Genomic DNA, 25,319 nt, shown 5'->3' with positions numbered 1-25,319 from the left:
TGACATCACCTCACCCATATCCAGACCACCGATAAAGGCGATTCGACTCGCTCCAAATGAATACCCATCAAGCAACCTTGTGGCACGCCCACACAAAGGAAACCCTTGAGCCCGGAGGAATCCCCGAGAACAAGATGACATCACCGTGCCCATATATAAACCAGTACAGCAGCCACAGACAGCAGTCCAGTCAGGCATTCCCCTGAAGCAGGCAACTAGCCCACTTCCCTGTGAATTTTCTGTACTGACAATAAACTTGTATACTGAAGAAAATAAATTTCCTCTGTCATCTACAACAAGTTTCCATAGGCCGGGTTACGGTCACAACATAACCTCCTGTCCTATACTAGACGCGATAAGGTCTGTTCCGGTCTCCGTGACGAGCCAGAATGTTAAATTACAGAAAACGCAAATATCGGAAGGCAAATATAGAAAATCGAAAGATCTTAAGTCGAAAGATCAAAAAAAAAGGGTGCATGGTAAACAGTACATACTCACTTAATTTGCGCGAGCAGGATACAACAGGAACAAGAGGAACAGGCTTTTCCTCCCGTATAAATGTGCGCGCGCAGAATACGGGAGGAAAAGCCTGTTCCTCTTGTTCTTGTTGTACCCTGCTCGCGCAAATTAAGTGAGTATGTACCGTTTACCATGCACCCTATTTTTTTGATATTTCGACATAAGATCTTTCGATTTTCGATCTTTGCCTTCCGATATTTGTGTTTTCTGTAATTTAACATTCAGGCTCATCACGTAGACCCGGTCTGTTCATACCTATCCAGCACGACCCGAATCCTGCAAGTACGGACAGTATTCTTTAGTACATTCTATATGGACGGGCATAAATGCGTAAATGCGCATGCGCGAATGGAGTATGAATACGTGCATATAATGTACCAAAGAATACTATCCGCACTTGCATGACACCTGCAGGATACGGGTCGTGTTGGATAGGTATAAACATACCTTTATGGGGTAAAAAAGTAACCCCACTGAAAATTGAGCAAAATACATTTAAAACGGAGTAGAAGCTAATGTAATAAATGAAAACAAATAAATTATTTATTATTATCACGCTCTACATATAATGATTAAAATGCATTTTATCGTCATTGAATCGGTTCGGTGATTACTAGAGCCCGGACCCAGAGGGTGCCGCGTATTGTTCAAATGTTGTAAATGCATTGTTAAAGGTTTGCCAAACCTTTTTTACAAAGGATTTACACCAATGGAACAATGAGCGGCACCTTGGCTATACTACCTCTAGTGATTACTAGTCAAATATGAACCGGTAAACAGGATAACCGGTCGCTCTAGATCGGTCACACGTTGTCGCCCGTCACACTTAAACTAATCGCAAGAAAACTGGTCACACCCAAAAATGCGAACAATTTTTATATTTTTGGGGTGAACAATTTTCTCGTGACCAGTTTTTATTTTTACCAGCGACCGGTGACGACATGTGACAGATCTAGAGCGACCGGTTCACATTTGACTAGAACATTCCGTTTACCAGGACACACAGATTACAGAGATTAGCACACAGAGATTAGCGTCTTTATATATATTATAGGAGATGGAACGAATGAGACGACTGACATGTTGATGCACGTGTTTCTACGTATTATGGCAGCCGAAAACGGAGTGAGGTAGCAACTCTGAACACAGCCGAGTTGGTCCCAACTCGCAGGAAGGTGACTGAACTCGACCATGTCATAAAGCGAGCCGCCACAATATAACAATGATATCGAGTTTTATTTAGTGTTCCTATAGTTTAATTAAGACTTAAAACTTTATTTTAATAAAGAGTGTACCTACCAGTTTTTTTGTGACCAATTTTCGGGTGTGACCAGTTTTCTCGTGGCCAGTTTTAGTGTGACGGGTGATCACGTGTGACCGATCTAGAGCGACCGGTTGTCCTGTGACCGGTTCACATTTGACTAGTAATCACCGGTAATTGGACTATTCGTCACATTGGGGTGGTCACAAAAACAATTTTTGCCATGAAAATCGCGAATACACAATATTTGGCACTCAAGTTCTCGTTAATATGATAGTTATCGTTAATATGATGGACTTTTCGGCTGCCAGATGTTCCGTTATAGAGATTTTAGTGACTTTGTGACGAGTTTTCGTGCGACCAGTGACGACGTGTGACCAATCTAGATCGACCGGTTCACATTTGACTAGAATATTCTGTTTACCAGGAAACACACACACACAGATTAGCGTCTTTATATATTATATAATAATAATGACATCTAGTTTTATTTAGTGTTCCTATAGTTTAATTTGTGGGTTGAGCGAGCTCGGTGCGGACGTGTGTTTGTGTGTTGTCCCGATAAGTATGTAGAATTTTGTGTTAAATTGGAGCTAAAGAGGAGGTGCTGGGATGAGTATTTAGCTCTTCTGGCGCCTCGCAAGTTAGTACATATTCAGAATCATTACCTATGCTTGATTTCATATTTTTTTTTAAGTGGAATTTAAATTTATAATATTTTCATATTTACATAATTACCCACATAATTTCGATCACATTTCTTTTGATAATAATTTATTATTAACGTCAATTGATTTATTAATGATAGTATTGATAATGTTTAACGTTGAATTATTTTATATTTAATATTGAGTGTTGAATGGATTATATTTCAATGTTGAATTATTTCATAATTGATTATTTAATATTGAGTGTGAATTTTATTTAATGTTGATAATTTAATATATTGGATACTTGTACTCAACGTTAACGTCATTGTTTGGTACTAATTTCATAAATATTATGATTGTGAATAAAATGTCAATATATGTAAATATATCATAAATGGAAACACACGTCCGTCCGCACGGAGTAATTACTAAGCTCAGAGCAGAGCTCCATGCAACCGCTCAGGTCCCCAAGTTGCAAATAGGGGAACGACTCTTGTAGTCAACTACCATGGCGACATGGTGGTCCTGGACAAGGAGCGCTGAGATAAGAGTGGTGATGAGTGAATCCGTGGTAAGTTTCACTCTATAAAATGTCACACAACACTATGACGGTCTCAGGTCAGCGGCGAGTAAGTGCCGCCGCTTAACAAAAGCACAACCCGGTTTTGAAAGGTACCGTAACACCTTTCATAGAGAAGGAAACTCCATAAAAAAATTCCCTGGCAGTGGGCAGCAGCTCTGTCAGTACCATCCACGGCGGAAGTATATGCAATATACTAAAACGGCAAAAGATGGAAGATTCAAAGCGACGTGGCAGCCACTCAATCGGTTTGAATTCTGCGGAGCAGAAGGTTTGGGGAAAACTACTGTGCTCTCATATCCCTAGTATAACCACCATGAAGAGAAAACCTAAAACCACGGCCCCGAGTCTCCGGCGTCCCTTCAATGGGACAGGGGTGCTAAGAATCCCCGGACTCAAAGTGGTGAACATACGAAAAATTGGTACATGGAACGTTAGGACCATGTATCAAGCAGGTAAAATTGAAAATCTGCAAATAGAAATGAAAAAAAACCAAATACAGATGCTCGGCATAAGCGAAGCTAGATGGCCTGGAGCAGGAAAAACGATGCATTGCAATGGATATACGACTTACTACTCGGGATCGCTTGACGGCACTCATAAGAATGGTGTTGCTGTGATTCTGGAAGACGACATCAGTAAAAGTGTGAGAAACTTTATTCCGTTATCTGAACGAGTCATGATGATACAATTAGCAGGAAAACCTATAAATGTTAACATAATACAAGTGTATGCCCCCACTTTTGATAAAGAAGAAAATGAGATTGAAGAATTTTATCAACAAATCAAAGAATTGATGACATATACGAAAAAACATGATGTTAACATTATAATGGGAGATTTCAACGCCAAAGTTGGAGACGAAGAAACAATGGGTATAACTGGTCGCTTCGGACTTGGAGAAAGAAATGAGAGAGGAGACAGACTAGTTCAGTTTTGCCAGGAAGAGCAGTATGTTATCTTGAATACTTTCTTTAAGCTACCTAAAAGAAGATTATACACATGGAAATCCCCAATGGACTGTCCTGATAATATTGTGCGAAACCAAATTGACTTTATTTTGATAAACAGTAGATTTAAAAATAGTATAAAATCGGTGAAAACCTACCCTGGTGCAGACGTGGCATCCGATCATAATCTACTTTGTGGGAAATTGAAGATAAGACTGAAAAAGATTTTAAGAGCATCAAAACCTAAACCAAGATTGGATTTAGAGCTGCTTAAAAATCTTACGATCCACGAACAATTTACAAAAGATCTCAATAAAAATTTTAAACAAAAATGTATTGAAGAAAATAGTAATGTAAACTTAAAGTGGGAAGGTATGAAATCAGCAATGACCCAATCTGGGAAAAAGTTTCTTGAAACAAATCAAATAATTAATAAAAAACAACCTTGGATGACGGATGAAATTATACATTTAATGGAAGAACGTAGAAAACACAAACATAATAATCCAACACAATATAAAAATATTCACCGCCAAATTCAAAGGAAAATTAAAGAAATCAAAGAAAAATGGATGGAAAATAAATGTAACGAAATTGAAAAATTACAAGAAAAACACGACGAATTTAACGTACATAAAAAACTAAAAGAAGCAACAGGATCATTCAGAAAAAAAGATTTCATACTCCTTAGGAATAAAGATGGAAAAATCATTTTAAATATGGATGAGAAGAAATCAGAATGGACCGAGTACACAAAATTGCTCTTTAAAGACAATAGAGAAACCGGAGGGCATATTGAAGATCCAGAAACGGGACCATATATATTGAAATCCGAAGTGGAACATGCTATAAAACTAGCAAAGAGTCGGAAAGCTACTGGACCGGATCTGATTCCTGCCGAATTTCTCAAGTTATTGGACGACGATAACATAGAAAATCTAACAAAACTCTATAATAAAATATATTTATCAGGCGAAGTACCTAGCGATTGGTTACAATCCATATTTATCCCGTTGCCCAAAAAGAGTAACGCGAGGACGTGTAGCGACTTCAGAATAATTAGCCTAATGAGTCACACATTGAAGATCCTACTAAAGATAATACAGGGCAGAATTTACTCACGGTGTGAAGAGGCGATTAGCAGAGAGCAGTTTGGGTTCAGACAAGGCTTGGGTACCCGAGAGGCCCTTTTCTGTATGAAAACACTACTCCAAAGATGCAGAGAAGTCCGTAAACCTGTGTACATCTGCTTTATAGACTTTGAAAAGGCCTTTGACCGTGTCCAACACGCTCGCCTGATGGAAACATTAAAAAATATTGGCCTGGATGACAGAGATGTCAGATTGCTACGAAATATTTATTGGAATCAGACTGCAGTAGTACGTGTCGATGATCAATTCACTGATGAGATTCCTATAGAACGGGGCGTCAGGCAAGGATGCATCCTATCACCTACTCTTTTTAACACCTACACCGAATCCATCTTCCACGATGCTCTCCAAGAGGCGGAGGGCATCAAGGTGGGCGGCGAGACGATCACCAATATAAGATATGCTGATGACACGGCACTAGTCGCTGAAAATTTAGCAGACCTGCAAAGATCTCTAGACCGTGTACATCAAGAAAGCAATCGAAGAGGTCTGCGCATAAATCTAAAGAAAACAAAATTTATGATAGTAGATAGAATGCAAACAGACACCGGGAATCTAACTTTGGATGGAGAGGTGATAGAAAGAGTAAAAAGATTCAAATACCTGGGTACCTGGCTGAATGAAGAGATGGACCCAGATGAAGATCTAAAAATCCGCATCGAGATGGCTAGAACAGCATTTGTAAAAATGAAGGCGGCCCTTACAAACAAGCATCTCAATCTTCATACGCGGTTGAGATTCGCGAAGAGCTACGTCTGGACAGTATTACTACACGGATGTGAGACGTGGACTCTGAAAACCAAGATGATCAGCCGCATTGAAGCTTTTGAGATGTGGGTCTATAGGCGTATGCTGAAGATTCCGTGGACCAAAAAGATATCAAACGAAGCTGTCCTCGGCATGATGGGGAGAGGCAGGGAACTTGTTTCTGTCATCAAGCGGAGAAAGATGGAGTACCTCGGACACATGATACGGGGTCCAAAATACGAATTTCTCCGTTTGATAACCATGGGGAAAATAGAAGGAAAAAAATGGATTGGCAGGAAAAAGTTATCTTGGCTTCGAAACATGCGCATGTGGACCGATATGAGCGCCGAAGAGCTGTTCCGAGCCGCTGAAGACCGATGCGGATATATTCAAATAATCGACGAGGTGGTCGCCAACGTCCGGATGCGGACAAGGCATTAACAAGAAGAAGATAGTTTAATTAAGACTTAAAACTTCAATTTTAATAAAAAGTGTACCTACCTATGTATATAGTTTATATAAGTTAAAAAAAATTGGCTCTAAAAGGATATCTCAATCGTTGTACTATTGAAATTTGACTCTTATTCGTTGTACTGTTGAAATTACTGGTCTTTTATTATTCTATTTAGTTTATTCTACAAATCATTTAGAATAAGTTTCTGGTCAAATATATAAATAATTACCGATAAATTTTCATTTTTTTACTGACCACTTTTGGAATTACATATAAACTAACGAAATAATTTGTTGCTCAACATTTCTCTGGTACAAATTTTGGGTGTGACCAGTTTTAGAGTGACGGGTGATCACGTGTAACCGGTTGTCATGTGACCAGTTCACATTTGACTAGTACCTACTCACCGAACCATGACTAGTAGTCCGTTTACCCATTTCTATGGTATAATAACATATACATGGTAATTGGACTATTCGTCACATTGGGGTGGTCACAAAGACAATTTTTGCCATGAAAATCGCGAATACACAATATTTGGCACTCAAGTTCTCGTTACTATGATAGTTATCGTTAGTATGATGGACTTTTCGGCTGCCAGATGTTCCGTTATAGAGATTTTAGTGACTTTGTGACGAGTAATTTGTGACCAGTAATCACCGAACCCATATACATATAGTACCGCATTTAGACCAAAGATGTCACTAAAACTTACTGTGAACGTGGTGTGTAAAAAATAGCAAGGCGATCTGGTTGCTGTCAGAGTTGGTGGAGTGCAGGGACGATGGAGTGCAGGCTTTGTCTTGGACCAGCTCCGGCCGCATCTTCTGTCTCCATCTTCCGGAGACCAGATCCTCATCCAGAGCGTCTGGAGCAACGCATTCGGACCTGCTGTCAAATTCAGGTCGGTGCTGGTTACAATTACATATTGTGGTTAACTCTTCTCACCTCTTGATCCTACTTTTTTTCCATCTGCAGGTCAAAAGAGGCGATGGATTGCCAGACAGGGTGTGTCTTTCGTGTAAGACCAGTCTGGAATTGTTGATCAGCTTTCGAAAGGCTTGTTTTCGAAACAACGAATCGTCTCAACTCAGGTTAGACGATTGCTTGAAGATCAAGACTGAAGAAGTTTTATTGGAAGATGTAATATGGGACGATGAGCCTTCGCAATCGACAATTCATCGAAAGAATAGCGAAATGTCATTTCCCAGTGAATCTGAACTTATTTCACACAAAAGATCACATCCTGGAGAAAAGCCGTTCAAATGTGACATTTGTTTAAAACCATTTAGTCGAAAAAATGGACTTGTGTCACATTTGAGATCTCACGAGGGGGATAATACTTACAAGTGTGGAATTTGTCTAAAATCATTTACTAAAAAATCTTACCTCGAGAAACATAAAAAATTGCATCCTGGGATAAAACTACACAAATGTGACATTTGTTTAAAATCATTTACTCATAAAAATGGATTGATGTCACATTTGAGATCTCACACGGGGGAAAAACCATACAAGTGTGAAATTTGTCTGAGATCATTTTCTGAAAAATCTAGTCTCGAGAAACATAAAAAATCGCATGCTGGGATAAAATCATATAAATGTGACATTTGTTCAAAATCATTTATTTATAAAAATGGACTTGTGACACATTTGAGAGCTCACACGGGGAACAAGCCATGCAAGTGTGAAATTTGTCTAAAATCATTCCCTGAGAAACGTGAAACAATGCAAGCTGGGATAAAACTACACAAATGTGACATTTGTTTAAAATCATTTATTCGAAGAGATTACCTTATGGCACATTTGACATCTCACACCGGGGAAAAGCCATACAAATGTGAAATTTGTCCGAAATCATTTATTCGAAAAAGTACACTCGTGAGACATTTAAGAACTCACACGGGTGAAAAGCCTTACAAGTGTGACGTTTGTTTAAAATCATTTACTCGAAAATCTGACCTCGATATACATAAAAAATTGCATACTGGGATAAAACTACACAAATGTAACATTTGTTTAAAATCATACGTTCATAAAAATGGACTTGTGATACATTTAAAAACTCACACGGGTGTAAAGTCATACAAGTGTGACATTTGTATAAAATCATTTACTCACAAAAAAAGACTTGTGTCACATTTGAGATCTCACACGGGTGAAAAGCCTTACAATTGTTAAATTTGTCTGAAATCATTCACTCAAAAATCTCACCTCAATAAACATAAAAATTGCATGCTGGATAAATCATTACCCAAAAATCTTTTCTCTGGTCACATAATAAATTGCATACTGGGATGAATATAAATTTTTACATGACATTTCTCCTCATTGCAGTGTATTTAAATAATTTTAAGAGAAATAATAAATGAAAATGAAATACACAGATCTATTATTTGGCTTACTTGTTTTATTTATTTTAACACTTTCAACCCGGTGTCCATGCGGCTAGTGCTATAGCAGACTATAATTTTACGATTCCACTTCATTGAGCACCCCAACACTAAAATTCCTATAAAGCTCTAAAGATTTAGGGACAACTCATTATATAAAGTGATATAATGCCGTCATGCATAATTGGGTGCTGATACGCGTGACAGTGCCACCACACGGGCTAATGTATGAAATCATGCGCCGGGCTGAATGTGTTAAATGTAATAATTTTTATTTATTGGATGAAATTGAGAAAAATCAACGGGCACAACACTACTTTATCATGTTTAGAATTTTGTAAAGATAATAAGAAACTTTTGCACCAAATTAGCAGTTTAAAAAAATATAGCAACAGTGAGAGTGACAAGAAGGTGATTAAATTCAACAATTAATTTTTACATACATATGTATGTTCCTATTATCATAATAATAAGTCATATATGTATATGTTACACCGAATCCGTGAAATTGTCTATTACACACATTCGGCAAGAGAATTGCCGAATGCGTGAAAAATGCAAGCATGTTGCCTAGTTCACGGATTCCGTAAATTCTTTGGCGAATGCGTGTATTCGGCAAGAATTTGTCTGCTCAAAGCGTGGAGTCGGCAAATAGACAGCAGCGCTCCGGTGTTGTTTTTCTTTAGAACTGGACAGCGTGGACAAGTGTCAAAGTGACAGCTGAATGAGGATGTTTAATTTACATATTATTATGTATAATATGTTTCGATCATCTCATATGACTTATACATAAATTAATGCCATTTTTATACATTTTGATCAATATTTTAACAGTGAAACATATGTATGTAGTCATATTATACATAATAATATGTAAATTAAACATCCTTATTCGGCTGTCACTTTGACACTTGGTTATAATATAACACGCTGTCCAGTTCACGCATTCGGCAAAGAATTTACGGAATCCGTGAACTGGGCAACGTGCTTGCATTTTTCACGCATTCGGCAATTCTCTTGCCGAATGCTTGTAATAGACAATTTCATGGATTCGGTGTAACAACCTTGTAAAATAATGACTTATTTCACTCTAATAATAAACCGCACAATTATAAAGAAAATTGTAAAAAAAAAACTTTTTTTTATTAAATATTCTCTTTTTATACTTGCCTCTTCTTGCTTCGTTTTCGATTTTTTCATCTGATTCTTTTGTCAATGACACTTGGCAACCCTAGTTTTGAATAGGATCTTTATTACTAGATTAATACAGATGTTATTGTATAATGTGTCGGCGAAGTAGGTAGTTGCTTCGGAGGAATGAGCAGGTTGAGTTCCTGAAGCTCACTGGCATCTGGGGATGATGCACTGGTTTATATAGTCGTTGATTGTGCAACGCGTCTTCCTTTTTGTGTTGTGTTTGGTGCGTAGTTAGTTGGCTCCATGTACTCGTGAATTTATGGTGTCTTTTGGTATGGTGTCCTAGTTCGAACGGGGTTCGGTGATTACTAGTCAAATGTGAACCGGTCACAGGACAACCGGTCGCTCTAGATCGGTCACACGTGATCACCCGTCACACCCTAAAATCGGTCAACCAGTTTTCTCGTGACCGATTTTAGGGTGTGACCAGTTTTCTCGTGACCAGTTTTAGTGTGACGGGTGATCACGTGTGACCGATCTAGAGCGATCGGTTGTCCTGTGACTGGTTCACATATGACTAGTAGTCCGTTTACCTCGAACGGAGGTACTTCGGCCAAGGTTGATTTTATACATATTGTGGCGGCTCGCTTATACGACATGGTCGAGTTTGGTTGGCTTCCTGCGAGTGGGGACCAACTCGGCTGGGTTCGGAGAGCCGCTACTCACTCTGCCTTCAGCTGTCATATAATAAACACGTGCATTCAACATGCCAGTCGTCTCATTCGTTCATCCCCCATAATATGTTCGAACAGGACGCAATTATGTCATTTGTAAAGCTCTAGTTTGATGGGGGGGAAATAGGTGATAACCAGTGGCGGCTCGTGATAATTTTTAGTGGCGGGGCTGCACTGAAAACATGTCTAAAAAATGTCACCATAATTGTTCTATCATGTCATAACAGGACAAAATAAGCACAATTTTTGGCGTACGACCACTTACATGTGGATTTAAGTATTATTGAAAAAAAAACTAGCAGTTTTAAAAATAACTAAAAAACTAGATGAGGGCTCGTACACAACCAATTAAGAGTAACGAAAACGAATAAAGCTGTGATCGTGCGATTCAACTAATCAAATGTAAGATCAAGCGCGCGAAATCTTACACAAACTGACAGATGAATGTTGTTTAACAGGCGAAGGCTGCCGACTATCCAGCCCAAAACGGCAGAGTGAGTGAAAGAGAAAGAGCTATCTGCAGTTGCAAATAGCTCTTTCTCTTTCTCGTTCCGAAACTCCGGGCTGCGTGGCGTTCAGGGCGGCGCTGTAAAACTTTACAGCCAGTACAGCAACATTTTAATTCATCTGTCACCATACAAGTTAGTGGGGTCTTCGAAACGGTCAACATTATTTAAAATATCACCCTTTTGGATATGGGTGATATTGTAAGTAATATTAACTCTGTCGAAGGCCCCAATAGTTCGTCCATCCAACTAATAAAAAAATATCATTAATAAATAAAATATTAAATGTATTATTAAACATATATTTTAGAGGAGGGGCTTATATTTTATAGGAGGACATAGAATTTTATAGGAGGGGCTGCAGCCCGGCAGCCCATTAGGACGAGCCGCCACTGAAAAAAAACTACGAAATTTGGTAGATGTTATCACTGATAACATCTACCAAATTTCGTAATAGTACAAGTTGTGATATATTCCTACAGTGTAAATTGTTAATGAATATTCATAATGAAATTCTGTTATATTTAGAAAATATTTAATATGTCAAAGTCATACAAATACATTACAAATAATAATAATAAAAAAAAAAAGTAATACATATGATTACTCTTTATTTTCATTTATCCCCGTTAAAAAGTGTATGATTTCCGCCTGATGAAATTCTCGAGCAAAATCCAAACAAGTTCTACCATTAGAATCAACAGCTTTAACATTACCCCCATGAGCGATGAGTACCTTTAAAGCCTCAATCCTTCCATTCTCTGCAGCCACATGTAGAGGAGTTTGCAATCGTAAGTCTGCCACGTTAGGATCGGCACCTTTTTTCAGGAGAGCTTCGACTACATCCATACAATTCACGTGGACAGCAAGATGCAGTGCAGAATTACCATTATCTATTCTTATGTTGAAATCGGGATAATATCTAATCAACAACTTCGCTTCGTACTCCGTAAAAAGGGAATAGTTACTCTCCGCATAAGGATCCTTGTGGAATTGGATCATCCGTTGGATTGCTTCCACTTTGAAGTAGTTGTAACAAATGTAACCAAGTGGAGTGCGATTGTGCACGGAATCTTTGAGATTGAAATCCATTCCTTGAGCGGTTAAAAATTTCATGGCATCCACGTTTCTGCCCATCGCTGCGTAATGCAAAGGAGAACGTCCACATCTGTCCAAGGCATTGGGATTGGCTCCTTTTTGAATGAGCATTTCTAGTACTGAAGAGGTGCTTCTTTTTGCTGCTTTGTGTAATACTGGAGTGCCGTCTTTGTTAATGGCGTCGAATTTGGCACCATTTTGCAGCAAAAAATACGCTGATTGGATTCCGCATACACAAGCTGAAAACAACGGAGTCTCTCCCAAATAATCAGGCATATCAACAATAGCACCGTTGTTGATTAGAATTTGCATAGCGTCGATGTTTCCAATACTTGCAGCAAAGTGCAAAGGGGTTTTCTGATATATATCCGAAGCGTTCAAATCCAATTCATACTTTAACATACGGCCCATTACGTATTTATTACGCCTTTTTACAACAAAATCCAAAATACTCTCCTTGAAGTATCCAATCTTAGATTGAATCACCTTATTATCTATACTGTCATACTTTTTCAAAACGTCCTCAAAATTTCGATCAGTCCTTATTGCATCATTGACTATGGATTTTCGGAAACTTGCATGAAACATATGGACATCGTTATCGTTGGGTTTTAGAACTTTCACGACTTCCACATGACCATTCAAAGCAGCCTCGTCAATCGGTGTTCCTTTGAATTCTCGCGCAATTTCGACGTTTGCCAAAGTTTGGTCCTTTTCGTACATGCATTTGACTACTTCTAGATGTCCGTTAGCTGCAGCTATGTGTAGTGGGCTTTTCAAATCTGTGTGTATCTTTGCTCCTCTCTCCAGAAGATACTTAACAACATTCACATTGCCGTTTTGGGCAGCTTTGTACAAAGCAGACTCCTCAATGCCAGGCCTACGATAATTCATAGAGCTGTCGTCGTTTAAGTGTTCCAGTATGTTTTTAATACTTTTGCTATCATTACGATGGGCAGCGAGTAGCTGCAACGGAGTGTTCTTATGTGGACCGTAGAACAATCCTGGATAGTAGTCCTTAACCAATTGAGAATGCTCACTACAATGTTCCCAAAGGTAAGTAGCATGTTCATCGTAATTCAATGGCTTCAAAAGTTTCAGCGTCTCCTTCAGCACTGATTCTTCCATATTTATTTGTGCTAGATTTAATCTCGTTGCCTTTTGTACCATTCGATGGACACTGATCACTCCCGTTTCCAAATTTACCAAAGAATACTTCTCCAAAAGCTCCACAGCGTTCCATAACTTGTCAGTGTCTTCTTCTAAGTGTGAAAAAAAATCAACAACTTCAACGTTGTCGGGAGATATGTAAGCTAGAATTCGGAATATCTGCAAAGCTAGCCCTCCACATTGTTCATCCTCAGCTACCTTTTCGAGGGATATAGTCGAGGTGGTTTGGACCACTTTTTGGTAGATATCGTCACTTTGTATGGAAAGTTTATCCTTAAAATTTTCATACAAAGTCAAATATTCTTTGACGGTACACTTTTCTTTCCTCTTTTTAGATTCATTCTCTTGCTCTATAAAAGCAACTGCCAGTTTGTGAGCCAGCGGAAAATTTTTAAACTCTTCTGCAAACAATTTAACATCATCATCGTTTTCGTCACTTAAAGTGTCGTACACGAAATCAACAGCTTCTTTTTGTGAGAATTCCTTCAATTTGATTCGTTCTCCCTGATTCCATTCAATTTTCCACTCTTCACTTTGCGAAGTTATTATAGTATAAACATTACCATATGAGTCAGTATCAAAGAAGAAATAATCTTTAATATGATAATAATCTATAGCATTGTCTACTATGAAAAGAGTCCCTTCATTATTATAATTTAAAAACGTATAAACTTCATCGACAACCTTTTTAATATTGCGTTCGATCATCGTTTCATATAAATCACATTTTGTTTCATATAAAGAAATACCCAAGCGATTTGCCAAAAACTTGAAAGTGTTCTTCATATTTTCGATCGTCTCCGCCCTGACGAATATTATATTGTAAAATTTTTTCGCATGAATTTCAGCAAACTTCTTGGCCAAGGTCGTCTTTCCGATTGCTTCGGGTCCAGTTATGCACATTTTTCTTTTCGGTGTACTATTAAACATCGACTTCATTGTGGCCAACTCCTTGTCTCTTCCGACGAAAGTCGCGAAAGAATGAACCGTGCCCAGTTTTATGGGTTTTTTGTCGGGTTCAAAATTTATCCTCCAATTCTCAAGCTGGAACTTAAATTCTCTTATAAGTTCTGATTGCTTTTTTCGTTCGACTGCTTTGGCATCGCGCTCTTTTTGAGCGGCAATAAAAGCCTCATCTATTATCCTACTCGAGTTCAGCAGGTGATTCAAATGTTGAATCATCTTATTTATGCTTTCTTTGGACATTTCACTCTCAGTAGCTGTATTCGTGAAACGTTTATTGACTTCTGTCAAAACCTTTCTGATAATTTGAACAGTCCGCTTTTCAATTTCATCTCCTTCACCTTTTTCTCTTTTATCTAATAAAATTGTACGTTGTTTCTCATAGAAGTCTTTACATTCATCGTATTTCGGATATAAAAATGTATCTTTAGGTATCTTTCCCACTTGATATGCAGTCAAATCATCTTCTGGCAATTTTTTTCGATAGCCATAAGTGTTAATGTTGGATTTACCATTAGTATACAAATGAGAATATCCGTCAACTATCTCCACTAGTCCAGAATTGTCGAACATCTCGTCCGTATTCCAATCTATCAAACCTTCCTCGTGTTCGAATTTGATTTTAAAACCACGCGTATTTAAATTCCTTGCATATCCAGTGTGTAGATGCAAAATGGATTTTCCATCAACTATTCGTTGGGCACTTATCTTATGACTTTCTGAGGAATTCAACAACCTGTGAGCTGCATCTCTGGCGACGGTTTTGATCGCTTCTATTGGTTTCGAATCCCATGTCAATCCCAAAAATTGAAACTCATAACTTTGAAAAACCTCGGTGGCGATTTTAACCAAATTTTCTCTTTCTAAAGATTTCAAGATCTCAGAATTAAATATCGAGTCGATGTCTGCAGGCTCTTCTTTCGCAGCATATTTTTTGCCAAATCTTTCTATTATCGCTTTGTTGTAAATGTTACTTAACCACTTCGGCGCATAAAATAGGACAGCTTGTGTTCCTTTTGGAATATCTGCACTATCTATTTTATCACCGGATAAAATTTTTCTGTACGTTTCTACCAAAGCTGCTACCTCAATTACGAAAGTACTGACGAACGTATGTAGTTTAGTCTCAATGTCATATACCAAGCTGTTAGACTTTTTGATCTTAGACGGGGATACGTCTTGATTTGACGACATTGCAATTGATTGTTATGACTATCAAAAACACCGTGAATTTTCAATTGGTGTAACTATGGGTTATCGATATCACTGAGCAGCCATAATTTATACGCAATCTGTAAATAGATAAGGATATTCAAGATAAGGATAAGAGTCAAATATGTACATATAAAAACTTTCGATATATTTAAGGTCAAGAATCAAGAAAATCTCAAATGAATATATACTTATATTGGAAAATGCATATACATACATATACACATGCTTCTAGTTGATTCATAAATTTAAGTAATTGCCAATATGTGAGAATAGATTAATATGTGTATAATACGAAATCAATTTATTTTTTTGACATTCAATATAAGTTTCAATTATATTGTAAACAAGACGGTTTTAGCACAAAATTGTTTTATTTTAAGTCAATAGGTGTTTTCTATATATTTAAAGTTTTAGTTTTAATAAATGTAAGCTAGTTAACCGCGGCAGGGCCGCTCTAAGGGGTGATTTTAGGGTGCAAAACACCCGGGCGCCAAAGCCTCAAAGGGCGCAAACTCCAAGAAAAAAAAATATATATATCGACAGCTTCCCTTAAAAAAAAGTTGAAATAAATTTGTAACGTCGCCAAAGTATACGTTTCGTGTGCAAAACTGTGGAAAAAAAGCAGCGATGGCAGAAATGTAATGCACATTGACATGCATGTATACACGTTCAACAACTAATTTTAAATAACAATTAGATCGAAATTAAAATAAAATATTCAACAACTTAAGTCTTTATTGAGTTACCTCAGTAGAGATAACTCAATAAAGATAGATTGTAGATCGTAGACTATAGATGTTATCAATCGTATAGGAGGTGCATAAAAATACCCCCATAAAAAATATATATATTCTGATAATAAGCGAGGTGAACAACAATGTCTGATTTTTTATTTTATTATTATTATTTTGGGGGGGGGGGAGGGGGGCGCAAATTTTGGTTTTGCACCCGGGCGCCAACTACCCTTAGAGCGGCCTGAGCCGCGGTCCGTAAATTGAATACCGTTTAAATTTTAATGTAAGCCTGAAGTTAAAAGAAGAACTTTCAAACTTAGCCATATAAGCCATTTATCTTTCCTCAATAGTTATTGCATCTTATGGTGCAATACCTACATACATATATGAAAAAATTAATTTGTTGAAAGCCGTTTTTTTTTACAATGTTCTATTATTAAAAATGCCAAATAAAAAGAATTAAAATATTTTCTTCAGCATATGAAAAGCAATTTTTAAATTGACTAACCTCCAAATATAGGTTTTGGCTCAAAATGTTCGCCGCCGTCCACTATCTGCGAGTACTATCTTATGACTGAAAACGATTCTTTATCGATTCGATAGGCTATCTAGAAAATAAAAATGCAATATCGCAGGGGTGTTATTTCAGCTTTTCCCATGGGGGGGGGGGGGCAAAATTTTTGACCAGTAAGGAATGACTTTCTAGGGGGGGGGGGTGTTATATTAAAAAAATAGTGTATATGAATTTTAAATATTTCTTTTATTCATTTTTATTTATATATTTTTAACAATAACGGACACCAGCGCCTTGTCCATACAAACGTATTACACTTCTCCCTTCCTCAATTATGGCACTAGAGAAATTATTTTTTAATATGCTATGGATATCCACCATTGGGATGCATCTATCGTTTTAATTTTTGATTAGTTACTTTTTATAGGAACTAGGAGCCGCCAAACATCTATAAAATTGCCTCTTTTTTACACCCACGAAAAGAGTCCAGCGTGCTTATTTAACGGTCGATTTAAAAAAAAAATACACACATAGTTGCAAAGAAAATATCTTTCTCATACCGATGATGAATTTTTTTTAAAAATTGGTCCAGTGTCGGAGGAGAAAATAGGAGAATACGAAACCTCCATTTGGTCGATTTAAAATACATTTTATCTGGTCGAAGCGCAACTGTCGCATTCACTGAATATATATTGTCGTATTCACTGAATATATACATTCACTCAATAAATATATCGAAGAAATGAACGGCAACAAAATTAAGGTTTCGGGTGTACAGCCCTCTTAATAATCTCCTGAAAATACATTGAACGTTTTTTTAAACAAAGAATTTGCAATTTACACCTGTTTCTGAAATAAGCGAGAACAGTAATAGAAAGGCAATCCTATTCAACAATTTTTTTCGTAGGATAAGCGAGCCTTACAAATATCTTACAAAGCAAGACAAACCACAAAACAAAATATTTAGAAGCTAACATTTTTTTTTTGGAAAAATCGACGTATTTTTATACCTTTCAGTAAAGAAATTTATTAAGAATAAAAAGTAAAATATTGATATATAATTGTATTGTACGGCCTCATACTGTATACTGCGCTATAGTGCTCAATCTATTTAGTGGTTTGTGTATTGATAAACTGCAGAAAGTGCAGAATAGAGCAAAGCGTGCAATTTTGAATGTGAGGAAATGTAAGAATGTAAGAAGTATGTTAGATGAATTGAAATGGTTGGACATTAGAAATAGTCTTAAAGTAAGCACTTTAAAGTTTATATGTAAGCTAGATAATAATCTATTACCCAAATATTTTAATAATCATATATGTAGTTAGGAATAGAGATATACATAATTATAAAACGAGAAATAGGAATAAATTAATTATAGGTAGAGTTAAAAAAGCTAAAACTGCAGGAGGTGTTTTTCACAGAGGTGTTCAAATGTATAATGCCCTTCCTGAAGGCATTAGAAGTTCTAATAACATTGCTGCTTTCTTGAAGGGTGTTAATGGATACCTTTGTGGAATATGATTTATAATTTTTTGTTGTTATTTTGTGTTATATATATTAGCAATTTTGCTATATAAATAAATAAATAAAGAATTTCAATATTCTATTTTTGTTGGTTAAGTATTTTAATTCAAATTCATAATAGTACATTAAACAATGCGGATAATTCCATTCAAATCTAGGGGGAGGACGGCTGCCCCCCCTCAATGTCGCGTGGAGAAGCGTTATTTTGAAGTTTCCATCCTTACAATTTGAAGTTACAAATATTGACACAAAGAGTGAAGTGGCATAAAGAGAAGTGTTATCTGTTTATAAATAAATACCAATTCTAACTAAATGAGTTTTAAAAGGCCTCACTTTACTAAATGAGATTTAACTTGAATTATATCCAGAAAGAGATCGGTTGAATACTTCTGATAAAATTGGAGGGTTTGAATACTTTGTTGCACAACAGATGTCGCTCTTAGGCCAAGTGTCACTGTCAATTTTGAAACGTGAAATCGCGCGCTCGAGCTTCTTGTCAAGAAACATGTCTCGAACAGCTCTGGTGATTTTGGCTGCTGGCGCCGAGGAGATGGAGGCCATCATCAGCGCGGACGTTCTTCGCAGAGCCGGGGTACGTTGCATAACCTCGCACCGGCCATTTGTGCCCGCCATGCGATTTTCAGCCTAAAACACTAGTACTTAAGCGCTAGATTCGCGTCACAAAATCGGCATTGTTTTTTTACTATACTTGCTATGCGATTTTGACCCAACGGTACATGTACCAAAGCACTCAATTTGTTCTTCCCTTCTATACACATGCATATTGATATTATAACTTTGATAATGAACAACTAGCCAAATTTACATACATTTGTCTAATATGCAATTTTAACCCTTATTATACTTGAACTTAAGTGCTAAATTACTTCAATTTTCAACTCCACTCGTACTTTGGACACTAGCTTTTTCCATCACAATTTGTTTTTCCCATTACATACATTTTGTACTATTTTGACCCTATACACAAGCGTTCATCACATTTTGCACTATTCTTTTTTTGTTTTGTTTTCGTTTTAGTAATGAATCATTCATTAAATTCAACAGGTTCAAGTCACAATCGCCGGATTGGACGGTCCAGATAAAGTCCTATGCTCCCGTCAAGTCGTCATCGTACCCGACATGTCCCTCCAAGACGCCCTCGCAAAGAACTCTTCATACGACGCCGTACGTCTCATGCAAAATCTATTAAATTACTTCAATATGTAATACTTAAATAATAATACGCAGGTGATCCTACCTGGAGGTCTCGGTGGCTCTGAATTACTCTCTAAAAGTGCTAAAGTTGGTAAACTCCTTAAGGAGCAAGAAAGTTCAGGACGCATCGTAGCCGCCATATGTGCCGGTATAATAGCTAACATATTTTATTACTAACTGGTTCACCCTACAACATTTAGTACTTCTCTAAACTAAATCAATTACTAAATCATAAATAAATATAAACTGACTATTACTGGGTGACAAAGGTTAATGTAGTTCTTTGTGGTTTTTCAGCTCCAACCGCCTTGAAAGCACATGGCATCGGTTTATCGAAGCGAGTCACTTCATACCCGACTACAAAAGATGTGATGGTGGATGGTGGTCAATATACTTATGTCGAAGATCAAAAGGTTGTCGTAGACGGCAATATTGTCACGAGTAGAGTAAGTATGCTAGCAATTGATGTACATATTTAATACCTGATATGCTAACTATGTATTTTATGAATGATTTTTCAGGGCCCGGGTACCGCTTTTGATTTCGCTTTGGAGTTGTCTAAGATTTTAGTCGGACAAGAAACCGCTGATAAAGTTGCCAACGGAATGATCTTACAGAAGAATTGAATCTCAAAAAACTGCATTTTGCAACAGATTTTTTTTACTTGTAAATATTTCTATAAGAACATAAATAAATGATGCATATTTTATCTGGTTTTTTTTTTTATTGAAAATGATAAATCAGCATGGTTGATTTTAATTACATTTTATCAATTTTAATATTACACAGCTGCCCGATTTGCTTTATTTGACGAAAATTGTCTTCTAAATGTTAATGAAAGAACTTTTTCCATTTACCAACTGTTTGAATGGGACTGTTATAAACATAGAAGTAGAATGCATAGAATCGCTCTCAGCCTCCAAAAACTCTGCGCGGCAGTTTGTTCATTGTTTGCTAAACTTGGTCTCTCTCTTACTTGTCTCTCTTCTGACTTTCCGTCTCTCTCTTAGATGTCTCGCTTTTAGACGATACTTTTGTTAACAATGACCATTCTATGCATTCTACTTCTATGGTTATAAAACATAAATTAGCTATAGTGACGCCCTGGAGTATATATTTAATGTCACTATAGCTTAACTGAAATAAATAAATAAATAAAAATGTATTCCACACTTGGTGGTTTGCAGCTAGTGTTTGAGTCCGATTTAACATTTTTGACACAAGACTAGGCTTGTATACCATCGTCTATTCCAATGACAAAAGAATAGGAAATTAAATAGGAAGGATTAAGAATAACAATATAAAAAAAAATTAGTAAAAATACTGAAACTATTTATTCTTTTCAATAGTATACATTCATTTGTGGTTTCAATTATACAGGCTAATATTGCAAAAGAGATCTGTTTTTCATAAAACACCCACATACACACTTCAATTTACAACACTACGCACTAGAGTAAACTTAGAATCGATTGTGCAACAAGTCCAACAATGAGATTATATAGGTAGTATAAAAAAAAAACAAGGAAAACAAACCAAATATAAATATTTTGACCATTTTTGTTGGAACCAAAATCAAGATGTTCGTTTTTAGGTTATAATATTATAATATTCGATATACAAATGTACATTTGCAATCAGAACCTTTTCAAAACGACATTTAGATATACCATTAGCAAAATATGATTGATTTTGTCGAAACAAAATGAAAAAGAATCAAAGTTTAATTTCACACTGAACAGTTAGGTTATAATTTTCAAGATGGCGGCTTCAAACTTTTCACGCAACTAACAACAATAACAAGATTACAGTGCAATTTCCAAAAATATTCTTTATTTTTATAATTAATATTATTGGGGTACGTTGCATCGTTTTGTTTACACCCTGCTCGTAATTTTTTTTTACAATAATTAATATATATTAATAATTTGTTCAAATATTATATATGAAGGCTTCATTATTATCTCTTGTTTTAGGAATCCTCTTAAATAACATTGTTTCACAAAAGGCACAACAACGTTCAAAACAACAATTGGTCAGATTTTAAAATACAAATATAAACGTTCGTTAGAATTTCGTACTTTATCACATTATGTTAGTAAAAAATAAGTAAGAGAGAAAAAGTTTGTAAAGAAATACATAGCACTATATATAAATGTATGCACACACAAGTAAAATACTGGCCTATTTACGTTTCAACTGGCTTAAAAGGAATGTTTATATTATGTATATATTAAATTTAATTTTAAAAATACAATCCTTAATACTAATATTGCATCTAAATTTGGACTGAGCGCAGACGGCTTATTTCGGAGCTTTTTGATCCACCTTTACAACCCTGAATCTCGAATGTAATCCGACAATGCACAATCAACGTGCACGGCTTATTTGTCTATTAGGAAAATCAACAACAAAATCTTTTTATTATTATTATACTATTGTTGCGAAACATTTTATTTCTTCAAAAATTGTATTGCTCATTTGACTACGTATATAATATAACTCCTTTTTTAGGAACATTTTAGCGTTGATTTAAAATAAAAACCACTCATAGTTATTTATTCAATGGGTCGAGTGATGCAACAGAGCCGACCCTTAAAATTAAAAAAAATTGTTAATTTAAAGGTCGGCCCTGATTTTTTTTTAACAATAAATAATTTATAATATATTCTAATTAAGATAAAGTTATAAATACTAGATAATGCACCATATGGAATCCCAACTTACAATCTATGTGTATTTACATAGTAACTTGTTTATAATAATGTACATGTTTTCTTAAATTATAGAGTGTACGAGTATACTGGCATTTTGTGAAGGAAACTATTTATTTATACTTACAGAGTGTCTCAAGATTGCAGTAATTAAGTCTTCGGCTAGAACAACATTGTAAGATCTAAAAAAATTCAACATCAAATTATCTATGAAACACTAAATACTTTTATAAAGTTTCATTTTGCCCTCGTTATTTAAAAATCTTTATTTTTAAACAAGTAATTTGATTGTTATTGTTGATTATTGTAAATGATATGGTAACCAAGATACCATTTATATAACAAGATTTCTATTAACCCATGCTGAAGTATGAAAAGAGTATTGCATTAAAAAAAATACATACAAGTGAGTCAAAAATTGATTACAAGATTTGAACCAGAAAAATCGAAATATTTACTAAATCTAGCATTGTTCTTGCTGACGTTTTAATTGCATTATATAGTTCTTAAAGTCCAATGACATTGACAGCTAGGGCAGGGCTGCTCTTATTAATGTCAGTTTACTAAATCGGACTCAAACTCAAACTGATCAAACGCTATGACTTTTGTAGGACAACTATAGTGGCCCTAGAATGCACTAAATACAAACATTAGCAGGTGAAATCATTCATAGTTGAAATCAGTTGATGGTTTGAATCCGATTTAATATTATAATGTGTAATAAAAAGAAAACAATCAAAATATACCTCATTGCGTCGTTTGACGTACTGCCTTCTGGAGACACCCATACATTTCTTTAAAAATACGTTCAAACTTTCACTTGCTTTTCAATCAATAAATACAGATTTTTCATTAACAACAACAAACAACAATGATCAGTCTCATCCGTACCTTTCTTAGGTTTTTTTATACTACAAATATGTATTCTTGAAAGCCAAAATCCTCACAAAGTACTTATGAAATTAGAATGGAAGACAATACTTTAAATACAATATAATATTATATTACAATCTGTTTTTTTTTTTTTTTAAACATAATATTAAAATAACATGGTTGAATGCTTACGATTAATACCTAATGGTTTTTGTAAAATTTCTCTATATAATTTAGCTAAAATACTTGACCTTTTTTTGTATTACTGGCATTTGTCACGATCTTAACTATTACATTATAGATTCCAAATAAATTAACATTATTTTTAAATTATAACGAAACACAATGGCAGAGGTCGACAAAGCTTCAATGAAAAGTGTAATAAAATACAAACAAACGGGCTTTGAAAAATACAATAATAATACGTCAACCTCTGACTCACAACATGTACATAAATCAAATTAAAACAATACGTTTAAAATATCTAATAGGAAGAAAAATATATAAACGATGGGTAAATATAGGACGAACGCTATGTTCCGAAGAAATACATATATATAAATAATTTTCTTTTTTTTACATAAAGGCAAATCTTATCCAATGTAAATTACATATAATATGTACATGGTGTGATTTTGAGACATGTGTAATACATATTAATAAATTAACTTAACTTTAAAATGGTCGTCTTCATCTAAATGTACATTGTACACACATAGAGCTAGGCAAAAGTCAAGCTGTAGTAATATCATGTTTCACGGATCCAATCAGGGCTCAATATATAATATTATAACTTAACATATTATATTATATATATATATGGACACTTTTAGGCTACATATATTTCGCTTATTATGCCTTGGCAATTAGTATTTTTTAAATGTAATAAATAAATCAATGTCAATTCGGTTCTGTTGCAGCTTAAAAGATGCCGAGCTCTAGTTATAATGTATATACATATAACAAATAAGAAAAGGTGAGAACAATGAATCGTTTTGCAGATGAAAGAAACAATAATATAGTTAGTCATCGGCACACAACGAAAATGGGTTTGATGCAAACGATCGACAAGCGCCAGACAGACTGAACTTTTCTTGACTACACGAATGATAGATTGCACATCAGATGACGAGTAACCTTTCGATGTGCACAGATGCAATTATTAAAATTGAGTTGGATCTTTCTGACGAGTTTAATAAGGCAAAATTCGGAACTAAAGTATCAGGAGCACAAAACGTATACAGGGTAGGTGAATGTTGGGACTTCGGGTAGATTTCGCTTAGTGTAAGTGCGAGCAGTGCGCACGCATAAGGTACACGTGTCGTTAATCCGTGCTTCAGTCTGTCTGGCGCTTGTCGATCGTTTGCACCGCATCGAACGAAAATCCATCAACTGACATGATTTTCAAATTTAAATCATGAACAATTGTATTAAAATTCTATTACTGGTCGTGTTTTTACTAATTATCAAAGTTATAGTTTAATTGTGAATGACATCTTTAATTATAATTATTATAATTTAAAAATAAAACATGATTTAATATATTTTCCTTTCCAATAATTTCTTTAGTCAAAAAACATACATATATAATAAAAAGCCTTGTAAAAAATGGTTGATATTTACTATCAATATATTTAAACATAAATAATTGACTCAAAATAGTAGTTTATATGGGTAATGAAAATACGTTGTATGCCGTCGATATATTATAGGTTGTGGCTATTTGCAGGTACTATAGCTGCGACAAAGCCTTCTGCGCATGCGCGTGAACTTATAATCCGATTATAATTTCTTACATTTAATGTATGCTAGACTTGTTTAATCAATCGTTCATTATACATGAGGCAAATAAATTTCGCACGTTATTATAATAGATTTATATCATTTAGCTGGTTCGCGGCTTGTACTTGTATGTAGGTATTATACGCTGTATATGATAATAATTCTCTAACAATTAATAATATTAGTTAATTTGGATTATATTTTTTGCTCTACGTCACTTTACGAGTTCGAACAAAATTTTAAGAGGTTTAAAACAAAATTTTAACAGTAAACACGATGACAGTGACAGTTCACGCGCATGCGCAGAAGTCTTTGCGCATGTCGCAGATATAGTACCTGCAAATAGCCAATAATTCGCAGATATAGTACCTGCAGATAGCCAATAATTTTCAGATTTAGTACCTGCAAATAGCCACAACCTATATTATATCATA

At 35.5% G+C, this 25,319-nt stretch overlaps 3 protein-coding genes and 2 long non-coding RNA genes across 5 annotated transcripts in view; 3 read left to right on the top strand and 2 right to left on the bottom strand.

Moving 5' to 3' along the window:
* Positions 1-25,319, top strand: part of LOC143910004 (uncharacterized) — an 805,996-nt gene that overhangs the window by 507,970 nt on the left and 272,707 nt on the right. The gene's annotated exons all lie outside the window — the stretch shown is intronic.
* LOC143910007 (uncharacterized) overlaps positions 1-25,319 on the bottom strand; it is a 260,391-nt gene that overhangs the window by 72,287 nt on the left and 162,785 nt on the right. The gene's annotated exons all lie outside the window — the stretch shown is intronic.
* LOC143923254 (uncharacterized) lies at positions 6,996-8,715 on the top strand. Its single transcript, XM_077446846.1, has 2 exons — positions 6,996-7,216; positions 7,291-8,715. The coding sequence occupies exons 1-2, from the start codon at positions 7,097-7,099 to the stop codon at positions 8,491-8,493; spliced, it is 1,323 nt and encodes a 440-aa protein (XP_077302972.1). The 5' UTR covers positions 6,996-7,096; the 3' UTR covers positions 8,494-8,715.
* Positions 11,611-16,840, bottom strand: LOC143910082 (uncharacterized). The gene is made up of 2 exons (XM_077428443.1): positions 16,771-16,840; positions 11,611-15,605 (listed from the first exon to the last, which is right to left on the bottom strand). Exon 2 carries the CDS (start codon positions 15,505-15,507, stop codon positions 11,686-11,688), a length of 3,822 nt encoding a protein of 1,273 aa, XP_077284569.1. The 5' UTR covers positions 15,508-15,605; positions 16,771-16,840; the 3' UTR covers positions 11,611-11,685.
* On the top strand, positions 18,726-20,230 carry dj-1beta (class I glutamine amidotransferase-like superfamily protein dj-1beta). The gene is made up of 5 exons (XM_077428444.1): positions 18,726-18,893; positions 19,367-19,486; positions 19,550-19,664; positions 19,814-19,962; positions 20,038-20,230. Exons 1-5 carry the CDS (start codon positions 18,732-18,734, stop codon positions 20,140-20,142), a joined length of 651 nt encoding a protein of 216 aa, XP_077284570.1. The 5' UTR covers positions 18,726-18,731; the 3' UTR covers positions 20,143-20,230.

Source organism: Arctopsyche grandis, chromosome 3 (genome assembly GCF_051622035.1).
Source record: "Arctopsyche grandis isolate Sample6627 chromosome 3, ASM5162203v2, whole genome shotgun sequence".
Classification (NCBI taxonomy): Eukaryota; Metazoa; Arthropoda; class Insecta; order Trichoptera; family Hydropsychidae; genus Arctopsyche; species Arctopsyche grandis.
This window is presented reverse-complemented; position numbering and strand designations above follow the sequence as displayed.

Bases quoted from the DNA above. Each gene is read 5' to 3' on its own strand.
- dj-1beta (XM_077428444.1), top strand. From the start codon at position 18,732: ATGTCGCTCTTAGGCCAAGTGTCACTGTCAATTTTGAAACGTGAAATC. The intron at 18,894-19,366 runs GTACGTTGCATA...TAAATTCAACAG, and splicing joins ACGTTCTTCGCAGAGCCGGG to GTTCAAGTCACAATCGCCGG. The intron at 19,665-19,813 runs GTATAATAGCTA...GTGGTTTTTCAG, and splicing joins CGTAGCCGCCATATGTGCCG to CTCCAACCGCCTTGAAAGCA.
- LOC143910082 (XM_077428443.1), bottom strand. From the start codon at position 15,507: ATGTCGTCAAATCAAGACGTATCCCCGTCTAAGATCAAAAAGTCTAAC.
- LOC143923254 (XM_077446846.1), top strand. From the start codon at position 7,097: ATGGAGTGCAGGCTTTGTCTTGGACCAGCTCCGGCCGCATCTTCTGTC. The intron at 7,217-7,290 runs GTCGGTGCTGGT...TTCCATCTGCAG, and splicing joins GGACCTGCTGTCAAATTCAG to GTCAAAAGAGGCGATGGATT.